Source organism: Scomber scombrus, chromosome 4 (genome assembly GCF_963691925.1).
Source record: "Scomber scombrus chromosome 4, fScoSco1.1, whole genome shotgun sequence".
Classification (NCBI taxonomy): domain Eukaryota; kingdom Metazoa; phylum Chordata; class Actinopteri; order Scombriformes; family Scombridae; genus Scomber; species Scomber scombrus.
In genome coordinates, this window is record NC_084973.1 from 23,413,185 (window position 1) to 23,432,681 (window position 19,497).

General features: G+C 42.5%; 1 protein-coding gene across 1 annotated transcript in view; it reads right to left on the reverse strand.

Moving 5' to 3' along the window:
• Positions 1-19,497, reverse strand: part of arl15a (ADP-ribosylation factor-like 15a) — a 115,296-nt gene that overhangs the window by 70,973 nt on the left and 24,826 nt on the right. The window contains exon 2 of the mRNA XM_062416954.1: positions 749-893. Within this exon, the coding sequence (XP_062272938.1) occupies positions 749-893 (145 nt within the window). The remainder of the gene's footprint in view (positions 1-748; positions 894-19,497) is intronic.

Sequence of the window (19,497 nt, forward strand, 5' to 3'; positions counted from 1 at the left end):
GTGTTTGATTTGCCATTCCTGGAATACTGTAGAAACATGGTGATGCAACATGGCGGACCCACTCTATGTAGATATAAGAGATATAGAGGTATAAAGGGCTCATTCTAGGGTATCAAAAACACAACAATTCTTACTTTAATGGGATTATACACTAACGAACACGTACTTATGAATATTATATTCCATTTATGCCAAGTCCGTTTCACTACATGCCACTAAATTCTACACACTGCACCTTTAAAGTGAACAATGACTAAATCTAAAAGGGGACTTCTGCAACAGCTCAACACTGACTGCTGACAAAGCCAGGGGAGGGGAAGAGTAATGTCAGTGTCCTTGAGGGATTGCGTTGCGTATATGGAAAGCAGTGCGTTGACTACCAGGAGAATGATGTACTGACCCTAAAGCCTCCTCTTCTGGACATACTTAACACCAGCCTCCCACTTGATTAGAAAAAAGAAGCTGAGTATTGGCTGGTGAGAAACAGCAGAGTGTTTCTGGCATGACCACTGTACGTAGACATACTGAAAACATGCCTCCCCCTATTGGAGAGCTATAATACCTGGATAGCATTATGTGATTCTACATCAGAGGACAACATGTTCTTGAAGCATGACAGCATTTCAGAAGCTTAGAAAACATATGACGAAAAGGAGTACATCTCTATCTGCATGGTTCTATTTAGGTGTAGATAATTTTACTCTGAAATTCCTTCTTTCCCATTGATCCATATGTTATGTGCACATACCTGTGGTAGGAACAATTCCGTCGCTGCCCTCACTACAGAGGCGTGAGAGCAGGCTGGTCTTTCCAGCACCTGTCAGTCCAATGCACACCACATCATACTCTGGTCTCGGCGGCGGGGGTCCTTTACAGCACAGTGCACGGAAACACTGAAAACAAGACAAACAAAACAATTAATGCACTGGAAAAAGATCAAATTATGCACCTGGTGGGACGAGGTAGTGATTAACATTATACATTTGGAATCACAAGTTCTGCTACCCTAAAAGTGGATATTCTTGGCAGAAACTTGCATCTCTCCAACTCTGCAGAAAGAGTCTCATGGGCCTCCCTACTGTCTTCATATGATGGAGCAGGAAACCCCACTATATCTCTAAAATGGGTCTGGTCTATGAAACACTTCCAGATCATCAGTTGATATAAGAGGAGCAAACTGTATAACCAGGAAAGTATTTTTGAAAAAAAGGAATGTAAAACCACAAGATGTTTTTATTTGTACAACGTAATCATGCAACATTTTGAAAAGTCTATTTTTATTTTTATTTTTATTTTTTAAAAGGTAAGTTAAAAGATGTAAGGGAGAAAAGGAGTGTTAAATTCACGCATCTAAGCAAAACAACAAAACATGTTTTTGTCTGTGTGTGGACCCTGTCTGATTGGGCCCTTATTGTAGCCAGAGGCAGACCTGACACTCAATGAATCACGGCCTGGGACTGAGGGCCTGCTGTGAGACATTAAGGAGCAAATGCAGTATGAACCGTGAATGAGATCTTTAAACTTGTGTGGAGAGATCAGTATCCAAAACTAAAAAGAGATCTCTTTTATTAGCAAGACAGGAACCAGTCTGGACAAGGCAGGGCACACACACACACACACACACACACACACACACACACACACACACACACACACACACACACACACACACACACACACACACACACACACACACACACACACACACACACACACACACACACACACACACACACACACACACACACACACACACACACACACACACTCTCCCATCCACTATATCACATTTCAGGTGGAGGAACATCAACACAAGATTGCTTACTGCTCTTGTCAGGGGACGACCCTGTTCAACACACTGCTACTCTGTTCAATCAAAGACTCTGACAGGAAGGAAAACACAAGCACAAGTGTACACGAACTGCAGCACATCTGTGCGCACATTCTCCAGGTGTGCTTTGGCATGCCATTAAAACGTATACCTCAGTAGGGAGAAGCAGATATAAACAAATGGGAAGATAAACAAATATGCTGTATCAACTTTCAAGTATCTTTGGCAAATGTTCAAAATTTAAGTTCAGTACAAGACAAGAATTCCTTCTGAAAATTACATTTTAACTGCAGCTCCTTTCTAGTCATGAGATGCATGAAGCAACACCTCTTTGCTAGCTGACACCGATTTCTTCAGACTAGCAGCACTTTCTATGAGATATGACCATTGCCTCTTTCAAATCAAACAGGAACAGGGGAACAGCAGAGTGTTGCAGCCTCAAGTCTTCCGCAGACCCCCAGACCTCAGTGACCACCAGGGTCAGTTTTCAGAGCCGTGCCAAAACAGAGCTGCTGTTTGATGGAGATGTGGGGAATCTGCTTCAACAGAACCAGACGTCGGCTGAGCAATCCGACCCCCCCGACTCCTTGGTGAACCCGCCGGTCTGCTCAAACAGGAAACATTCTCCTCTTCCAGAAAAATGGTAAGATCAGAAACACACGCGTGTCAGATGGAGGAACACATGTAAAAACTTGGTTTGATGAGGTCATTCTATTCTCTTTCTTGCTCTCTGCACCCCTCGCTGCCTCTATCCCCCACCCACCATCCCTAAGGCTGCATGTAAAGATTTCTGTAGAGGGTGAATCTGCCCTTCAGGTGTCAATCCTCCGAGTTGACAACTGAACTTGGATGGAGAGAAAGCGGTATAGAGGTGAGGAAAGATGGAAACAGTGGAGCAGTTGATATGAAGCTGCTATGAGTTGGGTGATTATTATTTATTCTTTCTCTTATATTAAAATGATTGGATCAGGTTTACGACAAAAGGTGTTAACAAATATGGTTGCTTGGCTAATTGGCATGCGGGAGCTGACAGACAGAACAATTCCCACCATCTCTCTCTCAACGTACAGTGCCGATTTCAAAAGAAGACTCCAGGGCCTGACCCTGGGGTCCCCAGGCACACAGTGGCCCCAGTGAGAGAGAGACAGAGATGGTAGCTCCCACCTCTGGCCCTCTTTGACACCACAAGATTGACGAGGGTAGCTTGGTCAAAAGGCTCACAGGAGAAAAATAAATATGTCCAAAGGCCTTTGCTTACTTCAAGACAAGCCCCTCCCCTGTTGACCACACTCTCGATGATCTTAGAGTCAGTGTGCTGTGTCACTGAGACTCAGAGCTCAAATGAGGCGGTTCTGTGATGACTACTTTGATAAATCTCCAGGGCATTCAGAAAAACAGCTGAGAATAAAACTGGAAATTGAATTCAACATAGTCATTCAACAGTTGTCTGAATGCGGTTTGAGTTATTTACAGTATGTCCAAAAAACAGTTATGCAAATATCCTCACATGGGCTATCACATAGAAAAAACATGTGGAGGCTTATCAGCTTTACTTCCTTGTTTATAAAGGTTACTACTAAACTACCATGAGGCCACCTGTGCATTAAAAAGAGGGCAATCTTTAAGAAAAACAAATAAAATCTTGCAACTCTTTGCCAAAACACTCTCCATAAAAAGGTCTACCATTCCTGGACTTTATTGATTGGCTGCCTCTTATAGGATTGGACATGTTTTAATTGTGCCTCCCTGAAAGACCTGCCGAGACATTACCTCATTGTTGTTGTGAAAGCTGATTAGCTAGGCTTTATGTAAATGAGAAACACAGCCGGATATAAATATCAACAAAGACATAGCCAGGCTGTATTTTTTCAGATTAAATGTCTCCTTAAAAGATGCATGGCAGAAAGAAGGAAAGAAAAAACAGCCCCCCAGCCTCCAATTTGAAAAAGATGTCAAGGCGTTTAATGGGTGACATAACTGGGCCTCCTGGCAGCGGACCAGAGCTGAAGCACACAAGAACAGAAGCTGAAGACACTACTGCTGGTCTACAATAGGCTGTGTGTGGCCAGGTCAGAGCAGCCCCCTCACTCTGAAGACACTGAACTTAATAACAGTTAGCTTCATGTAAATAACAGGGGAGCCCAAACTCAGAGGTAGAAAGGACAATCAGTGGTATGAATGGAAAATAATTACTGTAGCTCCTTTTTCAGCCAAACCAACACCACAATGGAGTCTGACCTCGAGTGACCATCTGTTGATTTGCATACTTTTAGAACCTGACATGTGCACCGATATTTGGACAGTGCATAAATGGAAAAGGGTCAAGGCACAGGCTTCAGCCATTATCAACCGAGGGGATCAGTTAAGAGTTTAAACATTTTCAGGAAAACTGTTCTGTCAATGAGGCACAACCCGTCGTGTTGCAAATTCACCTGAGGTGGTTGGACAGAACAGGAGCCAGGCTCTTTTTAGAAAACCACTTTGTATTTTTAGATGTAATAAATGTGGGTTAGAGGGAAGCCGCTACCACCGCAGCAGACTAGTTCATGTTTCACTCTCGTACTCTCTCTGTGGCCACCATTGAGACACCACAGGACATGAAAATGGAAAGGGGCATGACAGCATATTCCAAATTGAGGAACCCCATTAAGATTCCAGTTTCTATGGACAGTTTTTCTCCCCGCTTCAGTTGTGAAATAACTACTGATCATCGGGGTCATTATAGAACATGTGTTATATATTGCTTTTGAATGCTCCTTCCGGGTATTTTGATATTCACGGCCTAATCTAAGTGATGTGCTGCATGTAGGTGCATTCTGATTTTCAGTTTAGTTTAATAGTAATTTTGGCAGGTGAGTTATGGCAAATCTGTGTTGCTCAAAAACCGCAAAGCTTTTTTTAAAAGACACCAAATATGTTGACTAGATAATGGAAAAAGGTATTAATACAATATAATGATGAGACAGACAAATGTATTTTCCATTTGAATTGAAGATCTGTGGTACTGCCAAAAAGTTAAAAAACTTAACTACTAAAGGCATTTAAAAAAGGGAAAATTTAATCCATTTCAAGCATATGGATAATCAGTGATCATCACGGATTGACATCTCATTGCAATCTTTCATTGCTGGCTGAAAACAGCCAAGGCATGCACATTAATTGGAGATGTACAGTGCATTGAAATCATTCATCAGATCATCTTTTTGAGACACTTGGAGTTCTCCAAAAATTCCTTTGAGTCTGTGTGAAAATAATAATAATAATAGTGCTCCTGTTTACAGAGAATAAGTGCCTTATGACTGATGAATCACCACTTTGGCAAAAAGGGGTATTCATCTGGAAACGTACAGTTCAAGGAAATTTGGTATAGTACACCTTCCTTACCATGAAGCTCATTTCTCACAATAGCACAAGCACACAGACGCACAAGCCCTGTTCACTGGCAGTAAAAACAGTTGGTCGTGTCCTTGCTCAACACGCCTGTGGCACGGCACAATCCCTCTTGAAAGGTAGGTTACACACCCGATATGCTTGAACTGTTTGCACTCGGCCCAGCAATGGTGCTAATGAGTGCCATAATGCCTCTTAAAAAACTATGGTATCACATTTACCTCAAGGCCTTTCCCAATAGCCAGGCACACCAAAAAGCAAACCATGACTTCCTGCTTGGCTGCCAATTTTCACTTAGTGGGTATCTTGATTTCCCAACCCCAGTGGAGCTAGCAAAGGAAAGAAAAGGAGGAGGAGGAAAAAAGGGAAAGGACATCCGAGACACTGGCCTCTGGGAGTCATAGCCACCACAGACAGACACAGGACATGGACGGGCAAGCAGGCCGTTTTTATTTTTCCAGACGAAGTGTCGGGACAACACTTGTGTGCAGGGCTCACTCCTGACCTTTGAAAATGACAGTCCTTTATATGGGCGTCCCGACGGAGGAGTGGCGCTAACAGATATGTGTGTAATACACACCGGCCACAGTCATAACACAGGCCTGCAAAACTAGGGAAGCAGAGGGTGGGAGCGAAGAAGGGCATGTAGGAAGGCAGTCAGTCAGGGATGGAAGGAAGGGTAGAGGGGAATTGGGGGTAGGGGGTGCGCAGGCAAAGGGGGGATGGAAGGGGCACATTCATTCATCCTCATTCATCTTCTCCCCCCTTCAGTTGTTGTTGTTATTTGCCGCTTTGAAGCTGGATGGGGGGTGCACGGTGGGACACAGTGTGGTTCAGTACAGTGAGGGAAGGGGGTGTGTGGAGCGCACTGCATGCCATTCTCGTTAAGGGGTGAGAGAGACATGCTAGACACACAAGACTGCTCACTGGACTCTTCCCATGCTTAGTTGTTACCGCGCCAACCACAGACGGCTTCGAGCCTGGGTCCCCACCACACCTCACCAAACCACCCACTACCCTTTTTTTCCCTGCTTCATATCATAACACATATTTCAGACCAGGAGGTTTGATTGCTTAAGTCCTCTTGATGTTTTGATAACTCCTCCTCCACCAGCCTTCTAACCACAACTCCCTTCTCGTGGCAGCACATTTCCTTCCTGGGGTGGGGGGTGGGGGGAGTGGGGGGATATAATACCCGAGGCATGCTGCTTGTCACTAGTACAGGCATGAGTGACCGGTTTCTTAAAACCTTAATTGCAAGATAAAACAAACAAAATGTGGATTTGGCAGCGAGTGCTGTGACATGCATTCAAACTGTAGCCGCGGGTGATGAAATACAAGATTTACTGCACTTCAAAAATGATGGCCAACTAAGGACACTAAACAGGTGCCAGTCATTACCCCCGCATCAGAAATAGATCCCTGTACAAACACAGACACCTACATACACACACACACACACACACACACACTGAAAGAGTACACTGGCACCTTTGGGGGATACACGTCACTCCCATTCCATGCCTCGACAATGCACATCCAGTTGTGTGGAATGTTTTTGATGCAGCGAGTGTTGAATATGTCTACTGTTGACTTCAATAGCTTAATACACAATATCACAGAGACCTACTGGACTGAAATGACAGACATACAGCGATAATAAGATGACCCTGTCTGGTGAAGTAGACCGTGTCTTACTTAAGTCGACAAAACAACCCACAAATCCATTATGCCTGCGTGTCTGTGTGTGTACAGGGAGGCCCTGTTTTAAAGCTGATTTTCTTGTCACTGTTTTGCAGGCACATCATCCCCTTATTCTGAAGCAACATCCTCTCTCTTTCTCTTTCTCTCTCTCTCTCTCTCTCCCCCTCTCTCTCTGCTATCACCCCCGCTACCCAATTCATTCATCCCACTTCTGTCTGTCTGGCCCTCATTTCAGAGCTTGAACACTATTGCCCTGACGCTAAGGTGTCTGGACAAGGATACACACACACACACACATATACACACACACACACACACACACACACAGAAAGCCAGAGAGTGAAGTTAGAGCGCCCCCCAGCTTTCTGCTGGAACACACTGCACAGTTAGGAGCAATGCATTGCGGTAACTCAGTAAACTGAATATGCATCTTATAAGAATTTTGAAAAGCCAGAAAAGGAAAGACATAATGAATAAAATAAACCAAATTGACTCTAAAACAGTATCACATTTCATTTCCAGAACATCATCTCTAATCATTTTTAAATATCATATATACTATATTTTTGGATGCATGTTTTGCCTTTACTAGATAATTGACAGTAGAGAGATGACAGAAAACATGGGGAGAAAGAGATGGGGAGGTAACAAAGGTACCCACCCACATGTGGACTGGGATGTTGCAGTTCATGGTTGGCGCCTTAAACCTGAGATTACCAGGCAGACCCATAACTTGTATGTCTTTTGTGAGAGGTCATTATTATATGAAAAACAAGAAGAAGAAGAGGGACATTTAACCTGCCTGAAATACAGGAATCTACTAAACAAGAGTGTGTTTCATCGCAGTGTACATGGTGTTGGAAAAACGATCAGAAAAAACAGCTCTGCACCACCTGCTGTTAAGGAACAAGGGTGCAAGATGGAGTATCATCTGACTGAATGGGGTGATGTGACCAACTGACCATCTGGGGCATAAAGTTCACTTTTAAGGACAACCAAAGAAAAGTCTACACTTTGGGGCAAGATTTTCAAACAACAAACTGGAGCGACCCCCCCGCCCCTCCACACAGTTTCCCACTCTCTCCTTCTCTTCCCCTTTTCAGTAAGCAGCTCCAGTGTTGGCCTTCTCCTCTATGGCCTGACATGGTAGCTTGTGACCCTGTGTGGTTGAGGAGGAGGCCAGATCAAAGGCAGAGGAGCAGCCTTGGAAAAACATTTGGGCTGAGAATGGACGGGATATCTGTCAGGAAGCCTTTCCCACTGGGCTCGCTAGTGCTAGGGCCCAGAGATCGGGTTACCACCCAAAAACGCCAACATGAAAGAGGGGGCGACGCTAATCCGCATACATGGGGCTCTCTCTCTCTCTGTCCTCCACTCGCACTCCACCAATAATGTATCCCTTCTTCCTCTCTGCTCTTCACCCTCTGAACTCTCTACCACTCAGTATCTTTCTGTGTCACCCCTAAACTGCACGATAATAACACGCCCCTAAACCCCCAAGCTTCGCTGCACCACCACCTCACCCTCCTAACCAACCCCTTCACCCCAAAAAACACTCAAGCTTCATCACAGAGGATTAACAGGAAACCCTGACACAACCCATTGTTAAGGAGGCAGAGGGGGCTTGGGTGGTTTTGCCACCCCGAGTGGGTCTTTTTTTCTCCACTGGGTTTGTGACGCTTTCAGTGGAGGCTGGGGGACTTCATCTCTTCAGCCTTCACACTAACCTCCCAAGTACACACACACACACACACACACACACACACACACACACACACACACACACACACACACACACACACACACACACACACACACACACACACACACACACACACACACACACACACACACACACACACACACACACACACACACACACACACACACACACACACACACACACAACTTCTCCTCCCAACTGCACAGACAAGGCCTGGTGGCGGGCAAGAGTTGTTCAGTAGCAATGAGCAGAGGACAAGAAAAGAAGGATGGAGAGAGAACGGGAGGGTGCATTTGTAGGAGTGGATGGGATAAAGGGAGAGCTCGGGATGAGGTTGGTGTATATGTGTGTGGCAGGGGGGTAGAGGGTGGGTGTCAGTGCTGTAAATCTTGATGTCACTGACAGGAAGACTGTTGCGGACCATTACCATAAATCTGACAAACGCTAATTTGATGGGAGGCTGTATCTGTCTGGTCAGGGACCAGTCTAGACGGTCCTATTGAGGGGTCCTACAGCGTAGCCCTGTTTGTTTCCAGCACCATCTGGATGTGGCAGTAAGTGTCCGCTGCTATGGTTCACATACACACACATACATACACAGACACACAGACACCAAGTATACAAAGTGCACCATTTCAAAGCCATCGCAAAGGCTTTGACCCTTATATTGCCATGCCTTTATGTTGGTTATGCAATGTCAGTAAATACCCTGCATCACTCCAGGGAAATCTTAAAACAACAGGTTACTAATAATATCTTATGACCAACATTCCTGTACAAAGCAAAACTTTGTTCCAGTTTAGTATTAAAAACTACACAGATTGTATCAGAATAGCACAGTATACAGTAGCATGTAATAGTAAAAAAAACTGTTACTGAAATCATCAGACCAAAGACTAAAGATACTAAATGGTAAATACTTAACGGCCTCCTAGGACCATTAAAAACTGTTTTTACCAATGCAACTGCACCTTAGCAAGCCTGATTTTATTCATATCTATGCTGTGATTCTGTTCTACATCCTGTATCAACTCAATAGGCATGGGCTCGACAAACACATGCACTACATTAGGTTACATAGAAATTAAACTTTCCCCCCGGGGAAATGTACTGGTTTTAGGCCCACATTACAACTTTCACCTTTATGTCCTAATTCTGTGACTGGCCCCAGTGACTAAAATTGTTACTTGAACCAGAGCCACCAATGCAAAGAGTTAATCTGGAATCCTGAGAGTTACAACCACAAAACATTTCTAAAAGCACAAAATACTAAAACCCCTTGTCTCAAACAGAGGACTAAAGGCTTTTGAGTCAACTTCAGGTTTTTCTTGTCAGTTAAATGAGCTTTAACTTACTGTGGGCATCATATCTGCCCATTTTGTAAGTCAAGTCAAAGCAAACTTATGCCAACTACACTGTACAAACTACAGTACGTTTACAGACTAACAGACTAATGCTTAAGAGGCCAGCTTTTCATAAAAAGACTGAATCTAGTAAGGAAAGTGGAACCAAACCTTTTGAAGGCTTTGAAGCATCAACTCTCTCTCTCTCTCTCTCTGAAGCTTGTATTAAAAATAACTTTTGCTGAAATCCCAAAAAGCTGTTGCCATGATTTCAGTGTGCAAACACGTTGTTTTTCACAGTGTAATTCCTCAAGTTCATTATCTCAAAGTTTGAAAAACAGATAACCAATAAACCTCATATTTAGATATGATATGATATGAGATTTTCTTTTGGAAATACGCCTTTTTTATTTTGGAAAGAACATGACCCCCCTCCCTTTCAACAAGCAGGATTAGAGTTCACCTGAGGAGAACCTGGGACAGATCCAAGCACTCTGGCGGGTTCATCCAGCATTGCAAGGACTACACATTTGTCCCATTCAGTGGGGCCAGGAGTGGGTCACAGTGCAGATTAATGTTGCACATTGTTTTTCCTAAGGCTTACTACTTACACTGTTTCTTACAAAAGTACACATGTTCCCTTATCTACAAAGTTCATAACCTCCATGACCTTAACATGACATTAAAATTTAAATTTTAGCAGCCTGAAAGGGAAAGAAATGAATGATGAGGATGTGTTTTGAAAGTATGAAAACAGTCACACTAAGGGAGCTCACTTATGGACTGGGTTTGGTTAGTAATATGTTGAAAGGAAAATATAATCTGGGCATCACATCCACCAGACATGCTGCAGGGCCACAGTTTTTTTCCTCCCTAACACATCTATCTGGAGCCTACCTCGGAGCTACTGTGTGTTTCCCGACATTTACTGGAAAAGTACATTAGGTAGAGAATGAGAGGGACAGCATTAAGGGGCCCACCCACAGGACTGTTTTCATGTTACCCTCTTTTTGTAAAAGAAAAGCAAGAGGCTGAGGTGGTGGCATGGCAGCTGCATCCACAGACAGAAGACACCTTTGCTCCATGGGACATCCGGAGGGTAGATAAGGGGGCCACAGAATTGAGGGGTTGAAGGGGTACCACTGGGCGCCATTACGGTATATAAATCTTGTAATTGGGAAGGGTGATTAGCTTGGCCACATTAGCATACGGCAGCAGCAAAAACTTTCCTGGGCACAGTGTAGGGCAAAAAGATGTTTTTCTGCACCCATATAGAGGATCAAAGCTTGAGGGGCCCCCTTTTGAAGGCCCTGAAACCAGTGTGCAAGAACCAAGGGGGGTGGGGGGCGCCCCATCTCATACACATAAAAAGGGTGGATGGGGAGGGTACTTGTCCCACTTACATCAGTTATAGCACATTTTCATACAGCATCTATCTATCGACGACAAACTCAATTTTTTGATAAAAACAAATCTTAGGGCCCCCGTTCTTTCTGAAGTGTGGGAAAGTTTCATGCTTAAGGACATTGTCATTAAACGTGAAAGACCCCTCCCCATCAACTATTTCTAGGCCCCTTTGAGAAAAAAAAAAAAAAAAAACCTGATGGGGACCAACCGAACAATAAATCTGTTTTATACATTGTGCAGTAGCCGAGAATTAGGTTGATGAGTTCAGGGGGGTTGCAAACTGGAAGAGCTTTTTCAATGCAAATAGATTCTCACAGGATATTGAAAATCATTGATTCTTTAATAGAGTAAACAAGCCAGTCCACAATGCCAGGCCAGTCCACACTGATTATTCATAACATTCCCCAATGACCTCGTTCAACACGTCAAAGTGTGCGGATTAAGAGGGAGGAGAAGGGAAAAGCTCTTTTTGGCTGCCTATGACAAACTATAGACATGGAGAGAGAGAATCCCTCTGTTCTCCAAACCTTGAACAGGGATGGTAGTTAGGCCTCTCGAGGCTTTTAACGCCAACAAAATGGAAAAGCCATTAATAGGAGTGGACCGCTAACAGTGACGCCAAGAAGAAAACAGAGGGACATTTTCAGGAAGCGTAATGACCCTTGAGTATTGTTAGACATTAAGGGAGTACGGAGTGGTTTCAGCGGTATAAGAAGAAATTAGTCATAACACATCAAAGACAGCTGGATTTTAGAGAAGTGACAATTACAGTGCTGTGACGTTTGACAAGTTTGTGTAACAGATGGCTTTTGTCTCCCTATTACAACCCATTAGTATCCACTAGTGTCTTAAAATCTTTCCTTTAGTAATTGTGAAAATACGTCTTTAACTCTCTTTTTTACTGTGTGTATATTTTCCGTCATATTTCACAGGTGATTAAGAGTCCTTCAGTTGTACAGTTAGGTGAAACTCTAACTGCGTACAACTGCTACAGTATATCATCCCAAGTCAGGAAGACCTTTTCAGTGTCTTGTATCCAGATGGACTTTGTCTGTATCCGGTTGAGACAGATTCCAGTTCACACCTGGCATTAGAATGCGTCTCAAATGCATCAGAGTGACCACTTGTGATCAGATTTCCTTTTATCTATGGGAAACTATGACCGTTACTAAACAGCACAAACACACAATTGTACATGGAGATACAACCAGTGACACATTGGAGAGGCTTTTGGTACTGGATTCGGGACAGCTGGATTGTGGTGAAGTGACAGAGTCAGCTTTGGAATTTGGAAAGCATTAATTCATTTCAGCCTGACTGTGTTTGGGAGGTCTGTTGAGGTGTAGTCCTTACAGGCATCCCTCACCACACCAGAAAGTCTTGAGTGATCCTGATACCTCCATGGTTCGCTTTGTGGACAGGTTTGTGAGATGTGGGATATGGCTACAGCTAAAATGATTAGAATAATTAGTCAATCAAGAAAAAAAGAAGTCAGTAATGATGTAATCAATTAGTAGTTTGAGTCAATGACTAATTTTCAGCAAAATGCCGAGCATTTTATGCTTCCAGCATCTCAAAAGGGTGATTTTCTGTTTTCCTTTGTCTCATATGACAGTAAACTGAATACATTTTATTTTGGACTGTTGGTCAGACTAATAAATAAATCACCTTTGGCTACGGGAAGAGATTGTGAAGTGTTTTTTCCTGTTCTCAGTCCTTTTACTGCCAAAACAATTAATCATTAAGTAAATAAAATAATAAGCAGATTGATCAATAATAGTTGCAAATGTGAGAAAACTGCTAAATATTTTTGGTTAAATATAACCAAAAACAGATCACTTTTAACTCACCTTGGCTTAATAAGAGGGGCAAAATATATAAACATTATGTTGCTGTCTTTACAGTGATGATTATTTACTGTTTTAACTATGTCTCACAAAAGTTACCACTTTCACAAAACTTCTTTTATGCCTAAAAGTTTAATTTGAATCAAACATGGTTTCATTTTAGCTAGAAAACATTAAAAAAATAAAGTAATCATCCTTTAAATTCTTCTTACTATAGTATAAATGCAGATCACATTTTCTACTTGTTTCAACAGAAACACTGAGCGGTGAAAGAGCCTATTTACAAGGCTGTATAAAGGGATCACAGCCATATGCTAAGTGGTCTGTCAGTATGGAAGTGTGCAAGTGTTTTCCACAACAGTAGCAGCAGCCAGAGCTCCCTCTAACCACACACCTCCAGTGTACACACTGTTGGCTTTCACTTGATTTCTGGTGTTTTAATGGCCCTTCTCTAATAATAGACTTATACAACTTGTTCCCCACAAACAACATTAACTCGAATAAATTCAAGGGTAATCCCGGAGACCCTGTTTTTTTGTTGTTGTTGTTGTTACATACTTGATGCTATAGACCTAGATTTATACAATGGTGGAGGGTATCTGACCCACATGCACACCATAAATACATGTTTGGCTGATATTCAGTAGATGGAAATACAACCAACACTGGTCTGATTTTATGTATGCCTTTAATCTTAAAAGTGAAACAAAACCAGCACAAAGGAGACAAGGGGACAATTAAGGCTAACTAAGACTGAGGTCAAAAACATCTGAACTGAAACCTTCCTTTTTACTGTATGCATGGTTATCTTTTTTTATGGAACAGACAACAGGATTTTTTTGTTTTTAACTTTTCTGACTGAATGATGGATCTTTACAAGCAATGAAATGTATGCATAATGTTCTTTGTAAATTGAGCCCAATAAACTAATTAACTAATAAACAACTGATCTAAATTAACAATCTCTGATAATGTTACACAACTCAGCCATCAAATATGCCAATTTATTTGAGAAAAAATTATGTGGCTGAGCAAAGTCTTTCAAACAAAGAATAATAATGAGGGATGAGTCACTGAAGCCAAACATCTGGTGGTATTTCAGGTCTGGGAAATCAAAGGTCGTTCTGTGCCATAACCCCTTAGATTGAGCATGAATCTCTGAGACTTAGGGGCGTTTCGGCGCGTTTGTCGGAAGTTAACCAGACACATTGTTTTAACCTTTGGCGGAGGAGCCTCTGTCTCATTCCCAGGGGCTGGCTGTGTAAAAGGGTCAATGACTTCAATAGGCCTTCATTAAGCACAGTTAGTGTCAACAGTTAATTATGCAAATTAGGAGACCCCTCATGTGGTTTGTGGGTCCCTGGCCTCCCCCTTTCATTGCAACCTCACATACACAAAAAGTACCACCCTGCAGACACACACTCCATATGGCACATACATTCACTTACAAACACTGTATGCCTTTCATACATTACTTTTCCTCCTCACTCACTTCTTGTCAGGAATCAAAAATGGAGTGTTATGGTGCTGATACATAAATGGAGGCCAATGAGGCCCCTGAGGTCTCCAGTGGCTTTTCTTGCCATCAAAGAACCTCCGGAAGGTTCTTGCTGGGTGAAGCTGAAAGCCCACCAAGTTCTCCTCATCAAGACTGGAGAGCAGGGGGCATCAGTGCCCCCTCAAAAACAAAATGGAAAAAAAACTGCATCAAAACAGTCAATTAGGCAAAAATGCATGACAGCCAAATTCGAGCATTGTTTCTGTGATGGTAATGACAGGCCTTTCGCTCCTCTGCCTCTTCCACACATCTGATGTCTGCGGCCCCCTGATTTTCAAAGGCTGGGAAGCCATCAGTAATTAATAATCACACGCTTTGGGCCCCTCAGTTGCGACTGGGGGATTCTTTGTAGGGCCAGCCTCAGAAACCTCAAATACACTTTCACCTATCTCTTCTTCCAAGGGATGTCAAGGATATATCGATCAATTGCCATTCATAATTTGACCAATTAAAAATAGGTTAACCGGTAATGCAGAAGACAAGGGAAGTGCAGTGTCACTGTCAGAAAATGTTGTGTAAATTTGATGTAACACACAGTTGTGCTTTAATGAGATAGGGTTACAGATGTGTTTGGTGACTGCCCGTAAGGCCCGCACTACTTGTAAAACATATACACCTCCCTGCCGTCTGAGGAAGAAAAAAGTCGCAGTGTGCCTCGATCTGCTCACTGTGTCGTGTTAATGAACACTGAACTAATGTTAGCTACAGTGAACACACACATCAATGCATCATGTAGATCAGCTATGCTGATTTTTTTCTATATCACACTGAAGTCTGTCTTGGGGTGACCCACAATTTCGATTAAATATAATTTAAACAATCATTTTAATTTAAATGTTAATTAATTGTTGTATATGTTAGACACATCTAGTCTGATCTAATTATGCCCTCTAATGAAGCTGGAAGTTGCTCAAACATTTGCTATGTTTACTACTTGGGATTTTGTTGGGTCAGTTGTTGAATAGACAGCGACAGACCAGAGTGGGATCCCAGTAATTTTAAATTAAGTCATTATTTTGTGTTATGTAATTTGTCATTCAAGTAACTTGGTGTTTACTTTTTCCGTTCTTTGAACTAATAACTTGGGTAGCCTACTCTGATTTTGTGTCACACATGAGTCACGTCTATGGTTAACATGGTTTTATAATGGAAAAAGGTCCAGTGCATTTCATGAATTGTTAATGATTAACCAATAATATTTTTTAACACAGCCGACTATCGATTACAGAAACTGCTTAAAATGTGCATCCTTGCTTCTCATCCCATGGTCGCTAGTGTGTGTCCATCTCCCTGGCATATGCCTCTATCACTGCCTGCTGTTTGGTTCAGGTACATTGTTTATCCACCATTTGAGGGGCTCCTCTCCATTGTAGGGGGCCTCCAGTTTTAACCAGCTCCCCCTCAACCCTCCATCTAAACCCGTTCACCTCCCACTAACTGTGGAGAGATAGGGCTGTTGGGGGTATGAGGGGTGGCTTGATAGAACGGTTTACACACAATTGCTTTTGGAATCACTCTCTTGTTTGTTATTTTATTTTCCTTAGTTTTTTTTCCCCACAAAGCAAACTTCTCAACAACAACAGTCCCAAAGTGCTTATGTAATAGTAAATCAAAACCAGACTCTGGCCTTCACTGATCCAAAGCCACCCAAGTGAGACTGGGCCATGGGAGCAGGGCTCTGTTCATTCACCATGTAATAGAGGTGTTGTGCGTTCTTTTGATACAAGCAAGAACATCTTGCAGTGACCCCGTAACCCCGTAGCAGTCCATTCCTGAATCATGTTATGGCAGAAACTCTAATGCTAAATTGAGTAGCGAACGCTGGTTTTCATTTAGATCATTCAGTGATGCGCTTACAAAGCTGATTCCAAAATAAGACAGCGAGAGAGAGAGAAAGGAGAGAGAGAGAGAGAGAGAGAGAGAGAGAGAGAGAGAGAGAGAGAGAGAGAGAGAGAGAGAGAGAGAGCGAGAGAGAGAGAGAGAGAGAGAGAGAGAGGGGGGAGCATTGGTCAAGTGAGCTGGAGAGTGAATAAAGAGAGCGAGCGGTGCTAACGGGAACAAAGTAGTAAGCGCCAGGAGGGAGCAGCATTGGCGGATTTGTGTGAAATACACGCTTCTTCCTGTCCACTGTGGCCTCTCTGCTCTGTGCATGTTTGTGTTTCTCTGCTCTGCCCTCAGTCAAACAGACACTTTTATCTATATACATTAATGACACGAAGAGACGAAGACAGTAATTTCACCTGGTCACTACGCTACACAGTGATCCACACTCTACACTAGGGATGTCCCGATCCAGCTTTTTGCACTTCCGATCCGATACCGATATTGTAGCTTTTAGCATAGGCCGATACCGATACCGGCCGATCCAAGCATGTATTAAAGATTAAAGATATTTACTTATTTTGTTGTTATACTCATGTTGAAAAGGGTTTTACTCTTAAGAACAACTAGCCAACTTAATTAGGTTAGTTTGAATAATCCACAATGGTTGGTAATGAGAAGCTGACCTGTTTATTCTTAACAGGGTTAAATAAACACAAAATAGACAAAATAATAAATAGTCAATTAACCACACAAACTGAATTGGCATCAGTGCTCTGCTCTTGAACAACAAGAGTGTAAACCAAGGCTTAAAAAGCCATCAGTGCAAACAATATTGTAAACTGTATTAAAAAAGCAAAACACACAAAAAAGCTGAGTAGAAAATAAATAGTGGGATGCTGGACAGGTCGCTAGGTGTGCTGAAAAACGCGGACCGGATTTGGGGGGGAAAGCTGAAAAAAACTGGAATGGATTACCTACATCGGTGTGCTGGAAAACACTGGATCGGGAGTCCGGATCGGGATTTTCCCGTGCAGGCCGATCCGATATTGATATGCATTTTTTGCTAATATCGGCGGCCGATCCGATCCAAATATCGGATCGGGACATCCCTACTCTACACGGTTATTGGCTGGGGGCTTACACACCCATTACCCAAAAGGTTTACGTCCAGAAGTGTCCCAAACACAGCAAAATAAGAAGAACATAATAAAAAACAGGCCACACATTTCTAATGGGTCATAAGTGATGATTCAAAGGTTATTATTTTTGTAAGAGTTTATACATTGGAGTTTTTTTTAGGACAGTCCTTTATAGTTTGCTTTTAAACATGTGCTTGGTCTAATATACAGGTGTTTTTTTGTTGAATACCCACATGTGACTAGCAGGTGAGGACTGAGCATTGGCCTTGAGACAGAGAGGGTCAGTGCAGTTCAGCTACACCTAACTGACCTGCATGTGTGAATGCACTGGAATGAGAAAGTATTCGGATGGGGACAAGTTTGTCTCCCTCTTGAGGTGTTCCAGGTACGTCCCACTGGTAGGAGATCCTGCGTCATACCCAGAACACACTGGAGGGACTTCATATCTCTTCTGGCCTCCTTGGGATCCCCCAGGAGTAACCGAGGAGCGTTGCTTAGGGAAAGGATGTATGGGTTTCCTTACTCAGTCTGATGTCACTGTGACTCGATCCCAAATAAGCGGCGGAAAATAGATGGATAGATGGATGGATGGACATGTTTTTTCATTGTTTTGGCTCTGTACTCTAGCACACTGGATTTAAACTAAAACAGAAACAATGACGCTATTGTGCTGATTTCCAGTTTTAAGAGTGTTTGAAGGTATTAACATCTATGCTGGCTGAATACCTGGGGACTCATAACCTTTTTTATACATGGTCCACTGAATTAGGACAATGCACCAGGACAGTGATCCTAAACTAAAAAGAAACAAAAAGTAGTTTTTTCTGATTGCAAACTGGACCATTGCTCAGTAGCCAAGTCAGTTGCCTGATCTCAGTCCAACTGATGATGGGTTCTATTTGCAAAAGAAACTGAACATAAAAGCTCTTTCAACAATCACAAACTGAAGGAGCCTGCAAAACATGTTTGTCAGATCATCACCAGAAAGATACCGAGTGTCTACAAATGATCTCTAATTAAATGCTAAGTGTTCTTTGCAAAATAAACTGAACATAAAAGCTCTTTTGACAATCACAAACTGAAGGAGCCTACAAAACATGTTTGTCAGATCATCACCAGAAAGATACTGTCTACAAATGATCTCTAATGCTAAGTATTATGACTTTATGCTTTTGTTATGCTGTTATAAATATTTCCGGCCCCCTGAATTTAAGGGAGTGTGTACGAAAAACACCATAACTCCTACACACATGTGCAATAAACACTCAAATTAAGGATGTAAATCAGCTCTTTAACCTGACAGTCATTTAATTTTTAATCCAATGTGCTGGAGTAGAGAACGTTCACCACAAAACATGTGTCACTGTTCTAATACTTTGCGCCTCGCAGAGTACACGTGTGTGAAAGATGGTGCAGATACAAAACGCAAAACGCAATGAGCTGAACCAGGGAAACGTGTGTGTGTGTGTGTGCGTGTGTGTGTGTGTGTGTGTGTGTCTGTGTGTGTGTGTGTGTGTGTGTGTGTGTGTGTGTGTGTGTAGGCTACTACTATACAAACTTTAAGAGAGAAAAGACTAAATCCCACACAGGGAGCGTTTGACTAAAGCCAATGGAATCCACATGTCTTTCCTACTTCAAAGGGGACAAAAAACATATCACATCATATAAGCCCATCCTCCTCCTTTACAGAGACAGACATAAAAGTCAATATATGATACAATTATACCAAAA